Raw genomic sequence first — 25074 nt, forward strand, 5'->3', positions numbered from 1 at the left:
CATTGTAAAGTTTTTATTAAAAAAACATTTCTAATGTGGAGACAGCTAGCAACACAGCAGCTCTGGAATACCTGGGACGGTGGGAGGAGCAAAGCGTTTGGGATCCAACAGACTTGGTCTCTCAGTTTATCCAGGTGGAGTCAGACGAGTCACCTAAGCCACCACAGTTTCAGTCTCCTTTTCTCTAATGGATATAATAATGCCTTTCTCAAAGGACTAAGGAGAGAAGTAGAGATCATACATGTAAAGCACTGAACACACTGTCTGGCGCATAATAGATACTCACTGAATGACATGTATTATTATAATTCTTAATCAATACACAATCGTATGGGATACTCTGACAGTCTCAATATTCACTACCTGCTTTTTGACCACTACATTCTTTCTGGGAAAGCAGCAATTATGTATGTAAAACAATTTAAAAGCAATAGAAAACAACATATGAAAATGTAAAATTGTATGAAATCTGGAACAGATAAAACGGTAATACAGTATAAAAAGTACAGGGCCCTGGCCTGGTGGCTCAGTTGGTTGGAGCATCATCCCATACACCAAAAGGTTGCAGGTTCAATCCCTGGTCAAGGCACCTATCTAGGTTGCACATTTGGTCCATGGTTCAGGTATATACAGAAGGCAACTCATTGATGTTTCTCTTTCTCTCCCTTTACCCCTCTCAGTGAAATCAAAACATATCCTTGGGTGCTAATTTTTTTAAAAAATCAGTAAATATTAAAAAAGAAAAAGAAGAAAATAGGACTCTAAGAAGACCTGCACCCTGCTGTGAGACCTTGAGAACTCATGTGCAGCTGAAATGAACAATAATAAACTCATGACACCTATGGACTCTCTTTATCAAGGAGAAAGTAAATTATTACACTATTTTGCTTCCATTTCCAGAGACTGGTGGAGGAGGGAGTTCTGCTTAAGTTAAAGGGAAAAAAATGTATTTCAAAGCTTTAGCTGGCTCTTTGTGTTGGCCCTTCACAAATGGGCAGCTTATGTGTTCTGGGATATAACTAAAATTGGTGCTCTGTTACAGCTAGAGGATGGAGAGACAGATCACTCTGCAGAGGGAAGCATAATTATGTGTGGCTGGAATAGTGAAGAGGACAGAGAAGACAGCAGTAAGCAATGACCTGAAAGGACGTGGCTGGGATAAAAATTCCTCCTGGAGGGGAAATAGCTGTTGGATTTTAGGACATCATTACCTAACATCCAAATTAAAGCTGTCATTCATGAATGTCTAGCTTTATAGTAGAAACAATAGAAATTATGTAAGTCACGTTGTTCATTCTTAACCCTCTTAGATTCTTTGCAGAGAGACAAATCCTCAGTAAAAGTCTGCCCTACACTCCAGGCTTGGAGGCACTTGTAGGTTTCCAGTGACGTGCCCAGTGAGGAAAATCAAGGCTTCCAGCGGAGCCCAGAGTGATGGCTAGGATGCTGGCTGCAACTGATCCGCAGAACATGAGAACTTTTAGGGGAGAACTTCTGGAAGTATTTGGGGATTGAGGTGTGAGAAGTATTTTATCTAGGCGTTAAAGGGTAGCCCCAGAATGCCAGAAGACTTGGGGTCATCTGGGTTATAAATGTGGCTTACTGACCACCTCTTTTTTAATCTGAAGAGTTAGGAAGTTGAGTTATGTTTCTTAGATCTCTTCCAGATACAAAATTCTAGAATTCCAGGAAGTACAAAAACATATGGTGGAGACTAAATGTGGTGGTGAGGAAGGGGAATTACTATGAATTGGGGTAAATGAAGAAAGGTCCATGGAGGTGGTAGAATTTTAGATATCATTTGAAAAATGGATGAAATGGAGTAGGTTGAGTTGAGAAAGGATATTTAAAAGGGAAAACAGTACTAGAAAGGTTTAAAGTAGAAATAAATGTTGTATTTATGGTGATAAGATAGGAGCTTGACTAAGTATAAAATATATACCAGAAAGCAGAAATAAAATTGTATAATAAGGAAAGATGAGGTCTCAGCAAATGACCTAAACCCTCCCTTCACCCAACTTTCTATTGAGGATAATCAATAATCTTCAGAGGGATTAAAATCATGACACTAGTGACTATATTCACAGACTCCACAGGTATATCCACTATATGCTCAAATTACTTAGTAAATACTCCAGCCAGAATTGGGGGGGACAAAATATACGAACAATAGGGGTAGAGTGATGCAGTGAAATATATATTGTAGTTAAATTGAATGATAATGACATTGTGAATCATAATGTAATTCTTAGGAAACAATTCCTGCAGTAATAATGACACATTCTAAGAAAAGGCTAGGTTCTAGGTGTACTCAAAACTCAGGTTGAGGTAACTTTTGGCAAAGAGAATAGGATTGTTTATTATTTATTTTTATGTTAATAGAAAAATATAGGTTGGATATGTGTATTCAAAGGCTACAGATGAGTAGTAGAAGTTCCAAATTACCAAAAAAGAAAGATTAGTAAAAAGTTGCTCAAGTCAGGAAGAAAGTAAATACAAAAAAAGTCAGCATAAAAATATAGCAAAGAAAAAGCAAAAATTTATTGTAAAATAATATGAGTAGAATCAAATATATCAACAATCAAAATAAACATCAATAGGGTAAATAAACTTGATTAAGATGGTCAGATTTGGTTAAAAAGCAAAATCTACTCAATTTCTTTATACTGGCTGGTATTTCCTCCATTGGATTTTTCAGAATACAATACCTCTCTGACCAAGATATAGAACATTTTTATCACCCGAGTATTTCCTCACATTCCTTCCCCAAAACCCTCCCAGAAAGATAGCCATTATTCTGACTTTTAAAAATCATCACTTAGTTTTTCTGTTCTTGAACTTCATATAAAAAGAATCACACAACATTCATTCCTTCACATCTGCCTTTTGTAGATCAGCACAATGTCTTTGAGATTCATTCACATTTTTGTTTTACTAAGTCATACTTTTTATGGCTATATGGTGTTCCACTGTATGGATATATTAGTTTGGCTTCTTTTATTCCAGTTTGGGGCTGTCATGAATAAGGCTACAATGAATATCTCTTATTTATGTCTTTTTGTGGATATATGCCTTCATTTCTCTTGGGCATATGTCAAGGAATAAAATGTATGAGTCATAAGGCAAACATATATTTACCTTTCACAGTTACTGTTGAATAGGTTTCTAAAGTGATTTTATCAATTCACATTTCACCCACTGTGAATAAGACTTCCACATCCTGACCAACACTTGGTATTGTCAGTCTTTTTATTTGGCCTTTCTGTGGCCCTTCTGTGATATTTTAAACTCCATCTGCTCTCCACAGTTGTCGCAGTGAGAGGAATGCTCTGCTGCCACCCCCCTCTGTTATGTCCTACTCAGAAGCAGAAAGGTTCTCATTACGTTTTAAAGTTCTCTTCGGTCTCTTCTACTTGATTCTGACTCACTGGCATCCACCTATCACTCGCCTTTGTCTTCTGCTGTTATGCTTGATATCCCAACCAGTTTTCCTTTGTCTACTCACTTTGCCTGCTTAGCCTACTCTGCCTTCTTCGCACACACAATGTTCAGACCTTAAGGGTTTCTTGGTGGCCAACCAGCACATGACGAAAGGTACAGCGTCATCATTCAGCTACTCCCACCACAGCTGTCCTTCAGTTTCACTGAGATCCCCATCCATTTACTCCCTTTACTTTCACTTCATCAGCTTTTCCACCTCATTTCTTATGCTACTCAGGTTTTATGACCTACTGTTTTAATAACACTCCTGCCAAACCCAAACGCTCCTTGTTTATCTTTTTATCAAATCTATTTTACAAAACCCAAGCCATAAATGAACACTTGTATTTGCTTTCTTTGCATTTTACCCAATCATTCCTTTCAGAGTCAAAAATCTTATGAGCTATTCTCTTTTCTTCATTTTCCCACTCGAATCTCCTGGTGAACATCTATCTGACTTTCTCCCTCACTGAGTCACCAAAGTGGTTGTCACTAAGGTCATCATCAGTGATCCCCATGTCACCTACAGCTTCCTGACAGTTTTATTTTATTCCTAGAGAATTAAAGTAATAAAATAATGCTGAAAACTATAGAAGTTGTTTATTTAAATTTCTAGAAGCTTGGTTTATTTAATAGCCAAGTCTTCATATTTCAGGATATGTTCTCTATTACTTTTTATTCATGATAATTGGAGTATTAAAAGTCTTTGAGCTTTCTTTCCTTTCCCACAGCTATATTCCTCTGGATTTCTATATAATAGCACTTAACGCACTATACTGTCTCTTTATTTTATGTGTTCACTTTAGTATGACAAAGTTGTTCAGTCCAAGAACCTAGAAATATCTCAGTTCCTCTCTTTCTCACACCCCGCATATAATCCATCAGCGAATTCTGTCAAATCTAACTTCAGCCTGGGTGCTCACTCTGGCCACTTCTTACCTTCTACACAGTTACCCCTGGTTCCAGCTTTCCTTCTGAAATAGCCTCCAAACTGGTCTTCCAGTTTTCACTCTTCTTTCACATTGTAGCTAGAATGATCTTTTTGTGTTCTTTTAATGTAATTTTATTGATTTTTTTTCATCACCATTTATTTCTACTTATATCCTCTTGCACCTCCACACACTCTGCTTCTCCCATAATCACCACACAGTTGTCCCTGATCTCGAGTTCTTTTTGCTTTTTTCTTTTGTTCAACCCCTCCAGTGCCTCAACCTCCACCCCTAGAGCTACCAGCCTGCTCTCTATCCATGAGTCTGTCTCTGTTTTGCTTGTTAGTTCACTTTATTCATTAAAAGAAAATAACTTATAAAACTGAACACCACAAAAACCAAACAATCTAATTAAAAAATGGGTGAAGGACCTGAATAAACATTTTTTCCAAAGAGGACATACAGAATGCCAATAGGCATATGAAAAGATGCTCATATCACTAATCATCAGAGAAATTCACATTAAAACCATAATGAGATATCACCTCTTACCTGTCAGAATGGCTATCGTCAATAAATCAACAAATAATGTTGGTGAGGATTCAGAGAAAAGGGAACCATTGTGCACCATTGGTGAGAAGGCAGATCAGTGTAGCCACTGTGGGAAGCAGTATGGATACACCTCAGAAAATGTAACTGCCTTTTGAGCCAATGATTCCTCTTCTTGGAATTTATCCAGAGAAATTCAAAACACTAATTTGAAAGAATATATGCACCTCCATGTTCATTGCAGTGTTATTTACAATAGCCAAGATTTAGAAGCAGCCCAAGTATTCATCAATGGAGAACTGGATAAAACAACTATGGGACATTTACACAATGGAATACTACTTGGCCATAAAAATGAAGGAAATTTTACCCTTTGTGACAGCATGGATGGACCTGGAGGACATTATGCTAAGTGAATAAGTCAGAGAAAAATAAATGCTATATGATTTTCACTCGTAATTTTTTTTGTTTTAAATATAACTTAGTTATTGGTACTCCTCTACTTGGTAACCTTCCAGTGGATACCCCTGTTTGCACATTAGGGAAAAAAATCCAATTTCTGTAACATAGCCTAAAAGGTCCTATATGACTCTACCACCCCACCACCTTGGAGACTGACATCCTAATTCCTTGCTTACTAATCACCAGGCACGCCAACCTCCTTGGCCTCCCTCAAACATACTAAATCTAGCCTTAGTTATTGCTATTGGCTGGGATACTCTTAGCCAGATATTTGCATAGCAGATTCTTTCATTCCATTTAAGTCTTTCTCAAATGGCACTCCTCTGGGAAGGCTTTCCCTGAAGTCGATCCTATTGATAGTGGTGCAGATCCCATTACTGTCCATTCCGCATCCTACTTTTTCTGTATGGATCTTATCGCTACCTGAACTATATTATTATTTGTTAACTGATTGTTTCCCCAACTAGAATGGGTGCTGCCTTGAGGCCTGAACTTTGTTTTTTTTAATTTATTTAATTATTTTTCAAGTACAGTTTTCTGTCTATTACTCCCATCCCATCCCACCCCTGGGGGCCTGAACTTTGTTTTGTTCTCCTGTATACGCCCAGGATGTAGAATGATATTGGTCCAATGAATTAATTAATTTCCTTAGGCAAAGGACTATATTTTTCTCTGTCTCCATTACCTAGACTAAATCTGGGGAATGAAAATTCGATAAACGTCTGTAAAGTACCTCCAGGAACTTCTTTTTTATGATTCTGGACTAAAGTACCTTAGCTGTGTGTTGTCTGTTGATGTAAGGAGAGAAGGTTCTCATAGATTCACAGAACATCGGTGGGCTGCTCTAAGGATGCATTTTCCCACTGAAACTGGATGCAAACTTTTTGTGTGCAGTTTTGAGGGGAGCGCGTCCACAGTTCCCATCCTACCCCATAAGGCCCCCGGCCCCTGTGCCGAGCCCCTGAGAATCACAGCCTTGGATCAGCTTTGCTGCTTAGGACAGTTTCCCTAGCGTTCTGGCAGATTACCTTCTCCACCAACTCCCGTTCACAACAAATTTCCCTTCCATTTTAGAACTCTCACTTCAGAGCCCTCGGACATTTCAGTATTTTTAGAGCTGATTTTACAAGGATGGGAATAAATATGCTATGTTGAAACACGGATATGTCATGATCTCCACAGAACGACTACAATTCTCGAAGCAGCAGAGTACATGAAAGTGCACTCAAACAACAACCGTAGCATGTGCTTTTCATCCTTCTTCAAGGGTTTATAAAACACTTCAGTATTTGCCGTCCTCGTTAAGGAAAAGGTAACCTGGTGTCTGAGGAGCTTGAAGCGCAGACTGAGACTGTGAGTGTTTCCACTGAAGAGCTGTCGGAGGAGGAGGAGCACCGACGTTTGGCAGAGAGGGGAAGCTTGGCTGGCATTTGTTCCTCCTGCAGAGCCCACAGCATTATAGCAATTTTTTAATTTAAGAAGGCAGTGAGATATAATCCTAGCAGTGGAATTGGTGGGTCAAAATGCAGATCCATTTTTAGTTTTCTGAGAAAATTTCATAATGTTTTCCATAGTGGTTGTACCAGTCTGCAATCCCACCAACAGTAAACTAGGGTCCCCATTTCTCCACAAATTCTCCAACACTTGTTGGTTGTTGCTTTGTTTATAATGGCCATTCTGACTGGTGTAAAGTGGTATCTCATTTGAAAAACACCAATGGAAAAGAACCTATGCATCCCAATGTTCACAGCACCACAATTTATAATTGCCAAGTGCTGGAAGCAACCTAGGTGCCCATCAATAAATGAATGGATCCAAAAATTATAGTACATTTACACAATAAAATTCTATGCAGCAGAAGGAAAGAAGGAGCTCCTACCCTTTGCAACATCAATGATGGAACTGGAAAGCATTATGCTGAGTGAAATAAGCCAGGCGGTGAAAGACAAATACCATATGATCTCTCCTTTAACAGGAACCTAAACAACAAAACAAACAAGCAAGCAAAATATAACCAAAGACACTGAAATAGAGAGCAGACTGACAGGGACCAGAGGCAAGAGGGGAGGGAATTTCAGGGGAAAAGGGGAAGAAGGGTTTACAGGAACAAGTATAAAGGACACATGGACAAAAAACTAAGGGGGGTGAAAATGGGAGGGAGGTGGGGAACACTGTCGGGGGGGTGAGCTGGGATGGGAGTAAAAGACAGAAAACTGTACTTGAACAGCAATTAAAATAAATAAAAAAATTAAAAGGCACTGAAATAAAATGATAGCTCTAACACAACTAAATAAATAATACTGCATCGTAATTACACATCCCATCTGCTTTCCCGTGAGAAACAATCATACAGCAATGTGCTGATTGTGAAATTATAATTTCACACTGAGCACATAAATGATGAACCAAAATTATTTACAAAGAGAAAAAGAGAAAGGGCAACCATTTTAGTTTAGCTGTGAATTTTAAGGTCAGTGAATTAGAGAGGCCACAGGCTTATAGGGACACTTTATATGTCTGTGGAAAAAACAAGAGTGTCTAGAACAGTGCTGTCCAACAGAACTCTGGTGATGGAAACGCTGATTCTGCGTTCTCCAGTGGCAGTCACAGCCACAGGTGACACTTGAGCACTTGAAGTGTGACTAATGTGACTAAGGAACTAATTTTTTATTTTTCAATTGTTAATGTTAATTAATACAATTTTAATTATTATAAATTTAAATGAATTAGCACAAGTCTAAGAACACAGAGTCACAAAGTTGAATGGAATGACAAGTACATAAATCATGACAGCTAAATGATTTTTACAGTGCCGATAAAGTCCAAATAAACACCTTTTTTGATTTTATTGAAAGGTATGAATCACATCACTGGTCTCAGATCATGAGGAACCAATTACACAGGAAAAGAGCAACAGATACAGAAGGAAGTAGACTGCACCACTCTAGTAAGAACTTTTAGTAGAGACTACACAGCAGTTAAAATATGCTAAAAAGTGTGAAAGTTAAAATGAAAACAGCTAGTTTGTTCGGCCTCTAGTTTGCTTTACAACATGATTCAAGGTAACAGATGTTTAGAACAAAGTGAGCAAGCTGACAATTACTTATGCAGTTTTATATATGTGTGTTATTTATGAATTCATACTGTATTTCTTATCCCTGGTAGTTTATCTGTGATGAGGGTGGGAGACTGGAAAATAAGTCCCCATGATGCTTTCTTTCTAGAAAAAATCTGTGGCAGTTTCAGTAGTCTCTGACAAAGAGTTAAAGATTGAGTTATGAGACTGATGAAGAAGGTTCTGGAAAAACAAACCCCAGGAGACATCCCAGTCTTCCAAAGAACTGGTTTGGTTGCCCAGGTGAGGGAGCAGGTTCTGCTATTGGGTGTTGCTCTGATTCAATACTCACCAGGCTTAGATCCCCATAAGCACTTAACCAGGGAGAGAAGTTGCTGATCCATTACCATAAATGTTCAGTTGATACTTAATCATTGATATTCCAGAGCCAGGTCATAGTCTCTTGTGAGGTTAGATACTGTGATTTATCCACTGAAGCTCAATTGCCTCTGAAATACTAAATAAATTTGCCATGCTCATAAACTCAAAGACCTGACCATGAACCATGATGGTTACACACTAGGCCTCCAGGAATTTCAGTGGATTTCCTGCCTCCTTCTGTAGTTCTGCAGAAGGATGGACAGAGCCCTTAACTATGTCATTAATGATAAGCTAATGACAGCACTAAGTTCCTAACTGGTGCCAGGCACTGTTCTAAGCTTCCTGTACTGATCTAACCTTCCCTCACTTCTATGAGTAGGTATCAAGTGGATATCCTGTGAAGTGGATAGCCTTACATCCTCACTGGGTACACAGAGGTTAAGAAATTTGTCTCAGATCCTGGATGCTGGGTGATAGATGGAGTGAGAATTCAGACTCTGGCAGTTAACTCCGGAGCCTTACTCTTAGCTGCTGAATATCTTGCCTTATGCTAAACATTGCCTTCTAAGGTAATTTCTGCTAGTAATTTTTAATGCATTCATTCCACAGGAAGTTTACCATCTGTTACAGCATCATGAACAGGCTTTCAGTCAAACATGGAAATAATTGGGGCAGGCAGAATATAGTTCTATTTGTTGTTAAGCTGTATCTTTCTATAGCCATCTTCTTAGCTAAGTGTTCCTTTTTCTGAGAAGAAATGTAGATCAGGAAACCATATATGAACATATTCTTGTGTGTTTTGAAAAGAATATTAAGAAAAACAAAGAGAGCTTTTTGTTTTAACCATATCACCAAACATCCTTCTCTCTGTTCCTATTATTACCCATTTTAACAAGCAGACAAAAGACTAATGACAATAAAAATCTCTGACATCCACTACGATGTTCATGGCCGCACAGTTTGTAATATCCCAAATGGGAAGCCACCAAAATGCTTGTTGGTGCTAGAATGAACAGGTTAACTGAGGTATTTTCACACATGGAAATGTTATACTGCAATAAAAAATCATAATTATACATAAAGTATGGCTAAATCTCAAAAAATGCACTGTTGGACCGAAGTCAGGCAAAAGGGAATACACCTTATGCTTCCATTTACATGGTTCAAATACCAGTCCCACCACGTGATGATGTTGGAGTCCTTGGGGATCCGGAGCGGTTGCTGGGAGACTGCTCATGTCTTGTTTTTTGATGTGGGTGCTGGTTACATGGGTGCGTTCATTGTGCAAAAACTAAGTGAGCTGTACCTTTTTGTGCACTTTTCTATATATGTATTATGCTTCCATAAAAAGTTTATGAATGGGGGAAAATAAACTATTTGGAAGAAATGCTTTCAGGAAATATATAAATGCAAAACTGCTATTAGTTGATATAGAAAAATTTATTTTCTCAAACAGTTATGTATCCCTTTTTAAAATCTGGTTTTCATTTATAATTTGTACATCAAACCTTGCCTACACTTTGAAGACGTATATCTTGTATTTCTATACCTTAGTTTCTAACTAACCCTAACCCCCCCAATCAAAGGTACAGAAAGAATATCCAGAAAGAATGCTAAATAAAATAAAGGAGTATAAACTATCAGATACTGAGTTCAAATTAATGGTTATAAGGAAGCTCAATGAGCTGAGTGAGAATTACAAAGAAGTACAGAGGAACTACATGGAAATTACTATGAACCATAACAGAATGAAAAAGAGCACCGAAACTATCAATAAGAGCCAGGAGGGAATGAAGAACACAGTTTCTGAATTAAAGAACAAAGTAGAAGAAATTAAAAGCAGACTAGAGGAAGAAGAGGATCAATTTAGTGAGCTGGAGGATGAGGTAGGATAAAATTCCCAGACAGAGCAACAAAATGAAAAAAAGACTCAAAAAGAATGAAGAGGGTTTAAGGGAGCCACAGGACAATATGAAATGTAATAATAGCTATATCATAGGAATACCAGAGTGAGAAGAGGAGGAGTAAGACATAGAAAACCTGTTTGAAAAGTAATGATAGAAAATTTCCCTAGCCTGATAAGAGAAAAAGTCACACAAGTCCAGGAAGCACAGAGGGTCCAAATCAAAATTAATCCAACGAGCCTCACTCCAAGATGCATCATAAGAAAAATGGGAAAATATAAGACAAAGAGAGATTATTACAGTGAGAAACAGCTAGTAACATACAAGAAAGCCCAGATTCAGCAGAAACACTATAAGCCAGAAGGGAATGGCAAGAAATATTTCAAGTAACGAAAAGCGAAGGCCCACAACCAATACTACTGTACCCAGCAAGACTCATTTAACATGGTAGACAAAATAAGAAGCTTTGCAGACAGACAAAAAAGGCTAAAATAACACATCTCCACTAAACCAGAATTGAAGAGATGCTAAGAGGACTGCTTAAAAAGATGAAGAAGAGAGAAAGGAACACAAGAACAAAGGGGGAAAATGGCAATGAATACCATATTTTTCGAACTATAAGACACACTTTCCCCTGCAGATTTGGGAGAAAAATGGGGGTGCATCTTATAGTCTACATGTAGCTTACCCGGTTCACTGTGGTGGGGGCAGTGATGGGGCAAGGTCACAGGTTAATAAATATTTTACGACATGTTTTGCTTCAAATTTTTCCCTATTTTCCTCCTCTAAAAACTAGGTGTGTCTTATGGTCTGATGCGTCTTTAGTCCTAAAAGTATGTAAGTACCTATCAATAATAACCTTAAATAAAAATGGATTAAATTCTCCAATCAAGAGATATGGAGTAGCTGAATGGATAAGAAAACATGACCCACATATATGCTGTCAACTAGTGACCCACCCAGGAACTAAAGATCTATGTAGGCTGAAAGTGAAGAGATGAAAAAAAATATTCCAAGCAAACAGACCGGAAAAAAGGGAGGCAGCAGTGCTTATATCAGATAAAATAGATTCCAAATCAAAGGTCATAAAAAGAGACAAAGAAGGACACTATAAAATACTTATGGGAACAATTCACCAAGAAAATATAACCCTTGTAAACATATATGCACCCAACATAGGAGCACCGAAATATATAAGGAAAATCTTAGAAGACATCAAAAAAGCTATAGACAGCAATGCACTCATAGTAGGGGATTTTAAGTCACCAATGGATACAATGGATAGATCTCCCAAGCCAGAATCAGCAAGGATATTGTGGCATTGAATGACAATCTAGATAAAAATAAACTTAGTTAGTATATATAGAACATTTTACCCCAAAGAAGCAAAATATATATTCTTTTCAAATGCACATGGAACATTTTCAAAGATAGACCACATGGTATGTCACAAAATAAGCCTCAGCATACTCAAGAAAATTGAAATTATATCAAGCATCTTCTCAGACCGCAATGGCTTGAAACTAAAAACTAACCTAATAGAAAAAATTCAAAAACAATAAAATTCATGGAAACTGAATAACATGCTATTAAATAATGAATGGGTTAACAATGAGATCATTAAACATATCACAAAGATTCTGAAAACAAATGAAAATGAACACACAACAACCCAAAAGCTATGGGACACAGTGAAGGCAGTCCTGAGAAAGAAATTCATAATATACAGGACTACCTAAAAAAGATAGAAACGTTTTAAATAAACAGCCTAACCTTGCATGTACATGAACTAGAAAAACAACAACAAACAAAACCCAGAGCGAGTAGAAGGTAGAAAATAATCAAGATCAGAGCAGAATTAAATGGCACAGAGACTAAAAGAATAATTCAAATAATCAATAAAGCCAGGAGTTGGTTCTTTGAAAAAATAAAGAAAACAGACAAGCCTTTACCCAGGCTCATCAAGAAACAAAGAGAGATTACCTAAATAAATAAAATCAGAAACCAATGAGGAGAATTATAACCAAATCCATAGAAATAAAAAGAATTGTAAGAAATTACTATTACTATGAACAACTATATGTGAAGAAATTTGACAACCATGGTGAAAGGGACACATTTCTAGAAACATATAATCTTCCAAAACTGAATCAAGAAGATTCAGAATACCTGAGTAGACCAGTAACAATTAGTGAAATTAAAGCACTAATAAAAAAACTCCTGGCACACTAAAGCCCTGGACTGGATGGCTTCACAGGTGAATTTTACCAAACATTTAGGGAGGGACTAATTCCTATCCTTCTCAAACTACTACAAAAATTTCAAGAAGAGGGAAGACTCCCCAACTTTTTTAAATGAGGCCAGTATTATCCTAATTCAAAACTAGGTAAAGATACAACAAAGAGAGAAAATTATAGGCCAATATCGCTGATGAACATGGATGCTAAAATCCTTAACAAAACATCGGCACACCAGATCCAGCAGTACACAAAAACGATCATACGCCATGATCAAATGGGATTCATCCCAGGGATGTAAGGATGGTGTAATATTCATAAATGGATAAACATACCACACCACATGGACAAAATAAAAGACAAAATTACATGATCATATCAATGGATGCTGAAAATGCATTTGATAAAGTACAGCACCCATTTATGATAAAAACAAAGTGGGAATAGAGGGAGCATACCTCAACATAATAAAGGTCATATATGGGAAACCTACTGCCAACATCATACTCAATGGGCAAAAACTAAAATCTTTCTTCCTAAGATCAGGAACAAAACAAAGATGTCTACTTTCACCATTTTTATTCAACATAGCATTGAAAGTTCTGGCTACAAAGATCAAACAAGAAAAAGAAATAAAAGGCATCCAAATTGGAAAGGAGGAAGTAAAGCTGTCATTATTTTCAGATGACATGATAGTATACATAGAAAACCCTATAGGTTCCGACAAAAAAACTACTCGACCTAATAAGTGAATTTGACAATATAGGAGGATACAAATTCAATATTCAGAAATCAAAGGCATTTCTGTACACCAACAACAAAATATCAGAAACAGAAATTAGGAAAAAATCCTGTTTACTATAGTAACAAGAAAAATAAAGTACCTAGGAGTAAAATTTAAGCAAGGAGGTAGAAAACTTGTACTCAGAAAACTATGGAACACTGGAGAAAGAAATTAAGGAAGGTATAAACAAATGAAAACATATCCTATGTTTATGGACTGGAAGAATCAACATCATTAAAATATCCATATGACCCAAAGGAATCTATAGATTCAACACAATCCTTATTAAAATACCAGTGACATATTTCACAGATTTAAAACAAATATTTCAAAAATTTATATGGAACCTAAAATGACCCTGAGTACCTGCAGCAGTCTTGAGAAAGAAGAACAAATAGGAAGGATTACATTACTGGACATCAAACTATATTACAAGGCCACTGTATACTCTGGTTTCTCTTCAGATTGTATAAATCTTTCACCTTTTACAAGGCCACTGTAACAAAACAGTCTGGTACTTGTATAAGAACAAACACATAGATGAATGGAACAGAATAGAGAACGCAGAAATAAACCCATGTTTCTATGGTCCATTAATATTTGATAAACAGGGAAGAAGCATAAAATGAAGTAAAAATATCCTCTTCAACAAATGATGCTGGGAGATCTGGAATAGTAAATGCAAAAAAAATTGAAAATGTACCACCTATTTACACCACACACCAGAATAAATTCAAAATGGACAAAAGACTTAAACATAAGCTACAACTCCATAAACGTTATAGAAGAAAACACAGGCAGTAAAATTTCAGGCATCCCATGAAGCAATATTCTTATCAGTACATCCTCTAGGACAAGGGAAATAAAGGAAAGAATGAACAAATGGGACTACATCAAATTAAAAAGCTTCTGTGTGACTAAAGAAAACATCAAAATAAAAAGGGAACCAACTGTATGGGAAAACATTTGCCAATGATATCCTGGGGTTTGATCTTCAAAATATATAAATATCTCACGTGACTGAATGCTGGGAAGACAAACAATCCAATTAAAAAATGGGCAAAGGACCTGAACAGGTACTTTCCCAAAGGGGACATACAGAGGGCCCAAAGACTTATAAAAAGATGCTCAATGTCACTAGCCATCAGAGATGCAAATTAAAATCACAATGAGATACCACCGCACACCAGTCAAAATGGTCATCATAAACAAATCAACAAACAACAAGTGTTGGTGAGGATGTGGAGAAAAGGGAACTTTAGTGCACTACTGGTGGGAATGCAGACTGGTGCAGCCACTGTGGAAAACAACATGGAATTTCCTCAAAAAACTTAAAATGGAGCTGCCTTTTGACCCAGCAATTCTACTGCTGGGCTTATGCTCTAAGAAGCCTGAAACACCAATTCAAAAGAACCCATGTGCCCTACAGTTCATAGCAGCAGTATTTACAATAGCCAAGTGCTGGATACAGCTTAAGTGCCCATCAGTAAATGAGTGGATTAAAAAACTGTGGTACTTTTACATAATGGAATACTACACAGCAGAAAGAAAGAAGGAGCTCCTACCCTTCATGATAGCATGGATGGAACTGGAGAGCATTATGCTAAGCAAAATAAGCCAGGAGGTGAAAGACAAATGCCATATGATCTCACCTGTAAGTGGAAGCTAATCAATAAAACAAACAAGTGAGCAAAATAGAGCCAGAGACATGGAAACAATGGACAAAGTGACAGAGGATTGGGGAGAAGGGAATAATGGGGGAAAGAAGGGAAAGGGTCAAATCAAGGGAACACGTATAAAGGACCCATGGAGAAAGACAATGGTGGGGGGGATTGAATGTGGGAGGCAGATGGTGGGTAGGGCAGAGGAGAGTAATGGGCAAAAATGGGGACAGTTTTAATTGAACAATAAAAATAATAAATAAAAAATAGAGTTAAAGAGCCAACAGGAAAGAAAAAAGAAAAACAATAAAGTAAAATGATGAAGATGGATGAAGGATCCACAAGCCAAGGGCTGAAGAAGCCCTCTAGAAGATGAAACAGGAAAAAACAGGTTCTCCCCTCGAGCCCTGAGAAGGAACACCCAAAGTTTTAGCCCAGTGACACCCATTTCAGACTCCTGAGCTCCAGAACTATGAAATAATAAGTTTGTATCAAGCCAAAAAAAAGATGTGATACATCTATACAATTGGATACTACTCAGACATAAAAAAATGAAATACTGCTTTTTGCAGCAACATAGATGGACCTTGAGAATGTAATAATGAGCAAAATAAATCAGAAAAAGCTAAGAACCATGTAATTCCATTCATACATGAAATTCATAGACATTGACAACGGTACAGTGGTTACCAGAGGAAAAGCGGGGCGCAGGAGTACTGAAGAGTAGAGGGGATTGAGTGAATGCTGACAAAAGATTTGACTTTGGGTGGTGGGCATGCAGTGCAATATACAGATCAGGTATCACAGAATTTTATACTTGAAACCTATATGATCTTATTAACCAATGTTTCCCCATTACATTCTATTTAAAAAAAAAAAGAGATGATACTATCTAAATTGGGAAAGCAGTGGGTATTTTGTGGCTGCTGGAAAGGAAAGCATAGTCCAATATTTATTTGTATCTTTTAAAAAAAAATTATTTAATTATTTTTCAAGTACAGTTTTCTGTCTATTACTCCCAGCCCAACCCACCCCTATTTGTATCCTTTAATCTTGATTTCTAGGTACATATTTTGATTGTCTGGTCTACTTTGTCTTACTAAAAACCACTCTAGAAGGCTGCCATATTTGTTGCTTCCTCTAAAGTTTCATGGGAGAATGAAAGTCTGGTAAAGTCTGTACCATGGGGATAGATTAGTGGATAACTTTCAGGGACTTTTCACAATAACCCTTTTATTGGCCCATCCCCGCCCCTGCAGTGCCTTGATATGAGATCCATGCAACCATGTTTATACTATTGAACTGAATGAACAAAACAAACAAATGAGCAAAATAGAACTAATGACACAGAAACAAGGAAGAGACTGACAGGAACCAGAGGAGAGAGAGTAGATGGGGATAAGGAAGGAAAGAAGGGGAATGGCCTAGTTAAAGGACGAGTATAAATGAACCATGGGCATGGACACCAGGGTGGTGATTGACTGTGGGAGCTGGTGGTGCGCAGGGCAGGGAAGAGCAATGGGGGAAAGTTGGGACAATTGTAATTGACCAACAACAAAAAATACAAAAACAAAAAATGAACAACAAAGACCCAGGCTGTGCTCCCTTTCAGTGCCCCAGGAAGCTACAAGAACCAGAAAGGAGTGGCCAAATTGTTTATTTAGGAGAAAAGACAATATGCTCGAAGTTTTTAATCTTGTTCATGTCAAAACAGAAGTAGATGTGCCAGAGATTTATTGGGGAAATGCTTGAGAGTGGTAAAGTGGAGAGGAAACAGGAGTAGGCAGACCACCATGCAGCACTGAACCTATGGAAGAAGAGAGGGATGGAAAGAATTGGGTAAGAAGAGGCTCGGACTGCAAGCAGCTCTGAGAAAGTCTCCAGCAGGCTGACGGGCATCCCCGAAGCAAGCAGTGTCCATTAGAAGAGACCCATAGTGGGCAGTGATGGGCTGGCTCACTATCTCCACTGTCACCCCATCAACGGCCAAGGGCAGCCAAGGGCAGACAGCATGAAAGCAGCAGTCGCTCACCTCAGGTTCTCTTGAAAGGAAGTCCCAGCAGTCTATCTTCGCAACCACCACATGATTCTAAATTGTTAACTGGAAAAATAAGCAAGAACAGTGAGGAGAACTTCAAAGAGAATAGTGAGATAATAGGGGCATTAACCTTAATATTTTCTTTCTTGCTTATTTATTGACGTACAAATTACATGGAGTAAAATACAGCAGAGTGTAATCTGATGAATTTTTACATATAGATGGTAACGACCACCCAGATCAAGACATGGAACATTTCTAGCTTGTAGAAGGCTCCCTTGTGCTCCTCCCAGTCAGCACCATTGAAGGACTGATCCTGCCTGTTGTTTGAATTTCATGTAAATGGCACCATACACCATGAACTGTTTTACGTATAACTTTTTTCACTCAACATCATGTCTGTGAGATTCATCCATGTTGTTGTTTATAGCAGTAGTTCAGTCTTTTTCATTGATGTAATCATCCCATTTTATGTATTCCTCCTATTGTTAATAAATGTTTGGGTAGTTTCTACTGAGACGACTATGAATAAACATTTATATTGTAGTAAATGCATTAAGAGCACCCTGCTTTAACTGTATCCTACAAGTTTTGGTATATCATTCAACTAAAACTATTTCCAATATTTTCTGTGATTTCTTCTTTAAACTGTGGGGTATTTAGTGGCATCTTGCTTAATTTCCAAGCATTTTCAAATATATTATTATTGACTTTGTTTATTTTCACTTTGATCAAAGAACATACCTTCTCCCCTGTGTGTCTGTGTTTCTGCCCTCACATGGCATTCTATTCACTGTGTATTTGTGGCCAAACTTTCTTCTTTTCATAAGGACACCGGCCATTGGATGAGGTTCCACTCTCATTCACTATGAACTCATCTTAACTAGCTCTTCAAAGAATCTATTACCAAATAAAATCACATTCACAGGTATCGAAAGTTAGGACTGATACACATCTTTTGGGGAGATGCTTTTCGGTCCCCTATTTTTGCTTCTGTGTAAATTTCCCTTAGTAGACTCTCAGCTTCTTAAGAGCAGGAACTTTATCTTGACCTCTAAGAGTCTGACATAGCATCTGAGTTATATTTGGGTACTGAGTAAATGTGTATAGGAGGTAACTGAAGGTAATCAGAACAATGCTTGCATTGCTGAAGATCAGTTTGGGAAAATGTAGGAGAAAAAATAGAGTACTGTAAAAATATTTCAGTTCCGGGCTGTGAATCCAACTCTGTACATAGTGTATCACATAGCACACAAATTTTGCATGTAGGCAGCAGAAAAATCTAACTCACACTGTCTTAAAATAAAAAGGAAATGCATTGGTTCATGTACCTGAAAGTCTAGTGGTACAGGTGATTTTTCATGTGACTCATAAGCTTAATGATAGAACCAAGAGAAAATGTAGATTTCTTCTTTCAGGCATGAAAGAACTGACTGGTACTCAACTAGTCATAAACAACCAGAAAATTGAACAAAAATATCTGAAACAAGAGTTTTTAGATGTTGTAAATAGTCAGGACTGTAATACAAATGAAATGAAACAAATAAGGTAAAATTGATTAACAATCACCAGAGGAAGGCAGAAGAGGGACTTTCCAGATTGTAGCACAGAGAGGGAGAACCAAGCAGACCACAGAGGTACTGCTGAGCTAGAGACAGGAATCTGAGTTTGGCAATGCCAAGGTGAATGGAATGTGCAAGACCGAATACTGAGAAAAATAAAACTGTGCAGAACTAGAGCTCCAGGAATCTGAACTCTGGCTGAACGCTGAGCTGTATTGTGCAGTTCAGGAGAACTTCACGAGGCCTTGCAAAGGAGCTGTGAGCTGAAAAATCCCCAGAGCTCACTCGGGACTGGAAGATGTGTGACTGCCTAACTAGCTAGAATGGAGAGAGAAAGTTGAAAAAATGAAGCACAGGATAGAGACAACAGAGATGCTGCATCTTAGCAATGGTGCTAAAGTGGCCTCGAGTTAAGGCTACTGTAACCCTCCTTAACAAAGCTCATAAATAAGCATCAGGGTGGTCGACAAATAACTTGCCAATAGGCAAGTTAGTCACGACAAAATTCAACACTCTTTTAAAGAAGTTTTTAAACTCTTTTTTTTAAGTTTTAAAAAACTTTAACACTCAACAACATAATATTCATAATATCCAGGATCCAAGAAATATTACTAGACAGGCAAAAAAGAATACTGTGGTCCATATCCAATCATCTATTAAAGAATGTTTCAGTTGTTTCTACATCTTTCCCTGACTCACAGCAGAATCTTAGCAACATTTTGTTTCTTTCTTTCCTTTTGCTCCCACCTGCCCTACTCCCGCTGTTTCATATATAGCATTCTTCTGAAATATTATTTCCAATTTGTATTGCTTTTGAATTTTTTAAAAAATTAACACACTTACACTTAAACAGCAGTTTCACTGATTTCTTTATTTTGTGTCTTATATGCCACTGCTTCCACTATGCATTTTTCTTACTGGATGTGATGTTTTGTAATGTGCCAACTTGACTGGGCCGAACTACATTTCCCAGAATTCCCTCTCTTATATATTTGTAGTTAGGATGCTCACACATATTGTTACTGATTGGCTGATGCATCGCATAGACTTGCAGCGATTGTTCTACCTTCCTGTGGATTATCCTTCTGGTTATCTGACCCCTGAACCAGGTGTGCATGTTTAGCTCTGTAACACAGAGCCCAGCTTCTGCAGAATACCCTTGTCACCCATGTCAGAAGGAACCAGAATGGGCACAGGTTTTAGTCTCTCCTTATGTGGTTCTAGATGATGTTTGTGGGTTTCATCCTGCTCATAATCTTTCTATGCTGACTGCCTACCCTGTGGACTTCAAGCTTCGTTATCAAATGCAGGCAATAGCTTTACAGAGACGGCTTAACCACGTAGTTCCCACAACTGTGTAGGTGGGTAAGCCAATTCCCTGTAACAATTTTCTCTTTTCAGAGATATATATACCTCCCTCTCCTACTGGTTCTGCTCCTCTGCTTCCCTGACTGATACACTAGAATTCATCTATTAATTCATGGAAGGTGTTTTACTGCAGCTCTTCTTACATTTTCACTATGATTTTAAAAATTTGAAACTGTCTGCTTTCCATAATTTTAGAAGTGCCTCATAGTTCTTGACCTTTGGTTGCTCCCCTTGTTTTATAGAGCAGGTATATATTTTCTAGTTTATTTTATTTATTCCAGGCTTCATGAGCCCAATCTGCTAACACGACCCTGATTCTTTCAATTTTTTTAAAAATAAAGTATCTGTAACCCCCTCTTAAAAGGCTAAGAAGGTATCATCACTATAGGGTTACTCCTTAGTTCAATGAGTATGAATTTGTAAAAGGTTTAAATACAGAAATTTTAAAGGAAACAAATGGTGAGGACATAACTTTCTGCATGTGAAAATTTCTGATAGGTAGGTTGATATATTTTGCTATTAGAAGTAAAAAAATTACACATTCTCAAAAAGAGACATAAAAGAATTTCTACCTGCCTAGGGCACAGGGGGTAAATATTCTGCTTAAATGGCAAATAGCCTCCTTTCAAGGAGAACAGTTCTTTAATCTGCTTTACCTTAATTTTTTCATGTCACACTAACTTAAATTTGATTTTAGAGAGAAGAAAACTACTGTCTATCAAATTTTAAATTTTCAGAAGTTACTTAGTCTTCCTGGGTCTCTCCAGTGTGTATCTGAGATATGTTCATTTGTTTACATCCTGCTAAAATTTTTNGAATTTCTACCTGCCTAGGGCACAGGGGGTAAATATTCTGCTTAAATGGCAAATAGCCTCCTTTCAAGGAGAACAGTTCTTTAATCTGCTTTACCTTAATTTTTTCATGTCACACTAACTTAAATTTGATTTTAGAGAAAAGAAAACTACTGTCTATCAAATTTTAAATTTTCAGAAGTTACTTAGTCTTCCTGGGTCTCTCCAGTGTGTATCTGAGATATGTTCATTTGTTTTCATCCTGCTAAAATTTTTTTCGAACTTCTAAATTAACAATATCTTCAACTATGTTAACAAAGGATCGCCACATACAAGACTTCCTAGATGAATCTAAATTAGCATATCAGTTGTCATGTAAATGATGCTTCTGCAGTGCTGAAAAAATAAATTCTAGTATAACCTAATTCTTGAATGAAAAAGTTGAATAATCTTTTTGCTATGTTGTTACTTTCTTGTTAAATTATTTGTTTATACGCTTTTGTACACTGGAACTAGTAACTGTAGCCTATTAACCTCAGCCTCAGACACAGATTGAACTTCTAGAGCCAGGTATCGTTAGGCCACTGTTAAAGGACCTGGGAAGTGAGTTTGTCCAAAGCAATACACCCTTAGATGTGCTGGATAAAATTGCAAAGAACATTATATGTTAATGCAGGTTTTTAAGTCAACCCTTTTTCATGAATGTGCTATACATTGTGTCAGATTAGAGTTTCTGGTCTTTGCTGAATATTCCTGTGCATTTCTTATAACCTAAAAGAAATAATAATTTAAGAAGTTCTGAGGCAAAGAGCGTGGCCTGTGAAGTGGTTGGTTGGTAAGCTCTTGGGCCCTGGGATCTTCCTGGTCTCTGGGAGCAGTGGACTCTGAGCTGTGAGCCGTTATGAGCTCTTGGTTTTGAGCCTGGCACCCACGAGTCCAGGGGCATCACCCACAGTGGCCAAGGTTGTAGGCTGAGCAGGATCCCGCTGCCTCCTCCTCAGCCAGCCTCGGCCCTTAGCACCTCTCAGCTCCAGCTAAGGTGTAAAACTTCTGGGACTGGTGCCCTCAGTGTGCAGAAGGAGAAGGAGGTCGCAGGGCTTGAGCCCCAGTGGTCTCTGAGCAGGCTCGGCTTCTCTGAGGTTGCTACCACAACCATGCTGGTCCCTGTGGACTGAATGGCAGCTGTCTAGTAGACAAGTCCAAAAGAGCCCCTGAACAGGTAAGCCTGGATGGGAGTGGCCCGGCGGCGGCGGCGGCAACAGTGCTTTTGGAGTGGTCCCCACTGTGCTGCCCCTGGGGAACTTCACTCTGGACCCGACCACTCAGCTCGACACCGAGATTGTACACAAGGACTAGGAGATGGGGTCTGACTTGAAGATGGCATCTGATGGGGAAAGTGATCAGGCTTTGCAGCCACATCCTTGGATGAGGTGCAGTTGCCAGTGAGAGTGCAGGTGCATGAACTTCCCTGGCACAAGATCTCCACTGAGGACCTGAACAAGTGTCCATCACTACTAGCTGGCATCTGGCTGTCCCAGGTCTACCTTGAGAAGCTGACCTTCAATAGCCTCATCTTCCACAAGGCCCTCAGCTACCACCTCTGCGGTGTCAGGCTGTCCAAGACTGTTTCTGGAAAATTGGAGACCAACATCAAACTGGACAAGCTGGGCAAGGGTACTTATGCCACCATTTACCAAGGCAAAAGCCAGCTCGTGGACAGCTTTGTGGCACTCTGGGAGGTCAGGCTGGAGCAGGAAGAGGGGGCACTGTGTACTGCCATCCTGGAAGTGACTCTGCTCAAGGACCTCAGACATGCTAACATAGTCAGACTGCATGGCATTATCCACAGGGAGAAGTCCTCACCTTTGTCTTTGAGTTCCTGGACAAGGACCTGAAGCAATACCTGGATGACTGTGGGAATGTCATCAACATATACAACGTGAAACTGTTCCTGTTCTAGCTGCTCCAAAGCCTGGCCTCCTGTCACCAGCAGAAAGTGCTACACTGAGACCTTAAGCCCCAGAACGTGCTAATCAATGAAAGAGGAGAGATCAAGCTGGTCGATTTTGGCCTGGCTCAGCCAAAGTTGGTTCTAATGAAGACCCACTCCAGTGAGTTGGTGCCTCTGTGGTAGATGCCCCCAGGAATTCTGCAGGGGTCCACACTTCTATGAGATGGCCACAGGCTGGCTTCCTCTTTCAGAGCCTCACAGTGGAGGAGCAGCTGTACTTCATCTTCCACATCTTGGGGGCTGCAAATGAAAAGACACGGTGGGGCATCCTGTCCAAGGAAGAGTTCAAGACACACAACTACCCCAAGTACCCATTGTGAGGCCCTTTGGAGCCACGTACCCAGACATGATAGTGTTGGGTCTAATCTTCTCACCAAGCTGATGCAGTTTGAAGGTCAAAGTTGGATCTCTGCAGAGAACACTTGCTCTGAAACACCCTTTCTTCCTCAGCCTGGGAGAGCCAATGCACATACTTCCTGACAGTGCTTCCACACTTGCATTAAAGGAGATCCAGCTACAAAAGGAAACCAGCCTTCACTCATCACTGATGCCTGACTTGAGCAGGCCAGCTTTCTGTGTGGTGGACACCACGTTCTAAGCCACAGACCCAAGTCCCAGCAGGCAGCGGCTGGAGAGACTCCATGCCCCTCACAGGGCAGTGCCCACCTGCACCCTCCCTGCTTGCTGCCAGCCCACCTGCCTGAGTCATGCTTCCTGCCCAGATGTTCCCTGCAGCCTATCCTGACATCCTATCTGGTGCTGGGTGCTAACAAAGCTCTCATCTCTCCCTTTTAAAAAAAAGTGAGGATGTAGTAAGCACCCAACCCACTTTACGTGGCCACTAGATTCATCTAGTTCAGTTTGCAAATAATTATTTGACCAGTTCCTTTCCACACCAACTATGGTCAAGTATGCCAAATCTTTGATGTGTTTCCAGGTTTTATGCTGTTGTGCCTCCCTGGCTACAGATGCCCCTCTCCCTCCCTCCTTCTTCCCCCATAGCTTCCTTTCTCACTAGTATATAAATATATCTATATAATCTGCTTATAGGTAGATATAATTTGTATCTATCTAATCTTCTTATTTATTTCAAAGAGTTTAATGCTTAAAATGTATGAAACTTTATATGTCTGCTTCCTTTTATTTATTTTTTATAAGTACTACATTCATCTAGTTTTCTTGAAGATATCTTTAGGCTTATCAAGATTTATTTCATAGCATGTTAGATTTCTGGAAAAGTTGTTGATATAATGTACAACTTCAAAATGAATAACCTTTATAATTTTAATGGAACATTTTTTATTTTCTCTTATTCAGTTGAATATAGCCAAAGTAATATAAATACTTGGATACTTGGGCTAGTTTTATATTATTTTCTTATAACCATGAATAGGAGTTTGAAGCACAGTTTCAATTTGACCATGAAAATCCATTTAAAATATTTATTTTTCTTTTTATTTATCTAATTTTCAGACCAAGATGGTCTACAGATTTTGCTGAGACACCATTTCACCTTGAATAATTTATAATCAATGTGATTTTTCTGGTTGTGTTAGATGACTAACTGATCATATATTTATTATATGTCTGAGTGTTTTATATTTCAAAATAAAATTTTAATGGGCACTAAATCAATTAGAATGCATTTGACAATCATTGTAGATTAACTGTATGTGGAGACCTAAGCCTTTGTACTTTTGATAAATGTGCACTGATAAGTACAATACCGAGAACTGCTGAGAATCTCATTAAAATGAGAGAAAACATTATAATGAAAATTTTCCTACTCTGTTATATAAAGTGGTCCTTTTAATGCATCCTAGATTGTGAGGTTTTTATTTTGTAAGTGGGTAAATGGATTA

The 25074-nt window shown here is 38.4% G+C and overlaps 1 protein-coding gene and 1 pseudogene across 1 annotated transcript in view; one reads left to right on the forward strand and one right to left on the reverse strand.

Annotated features, from left to right (window-relative positions):
* Positions 1 to 3998, reverse strand: part of LOC118980462 (armadillo repeat-containing protein 3-like) — a 93344-nt gene extending 89346 nt beyond the window's left edge. Inside the window, 1 exon segment of the mRNA XM_037037071.1 lies at positions 3951 to 3998. Within this exon segment, the coding sequence (XP_036892966.1) occupies positions 3951 to 3998 (48 nt within the window).
* Positions 3999 to 20045: 16047 nt separating this feature from the next.
* LOC118980463 (cyclin-dependent kinase 16-like) lies at positions 20046 to 23810 on the forward strand (annotated as a pseudogene).
* The last annotated feature ends 1264 nt before the right edge of the window (positions 23811 to 25074 follow it).

This window comes from Sturnira hondurensis, unplaced genomic scaffold, assembly GCF_014824575.4.
Source record: "Sturnira hondurensis isolate 20B ecotype Veracruz unplaced genomic scaffold, ASM1482457v3 Scaffold0022910, whole genome shotgun sequence".
NCBI lineage: Eukaryota > Metazoa > Chordata > Mammalia > Chiroptera > Phyllostomidae > Sturnira > Sturnira hondurensis.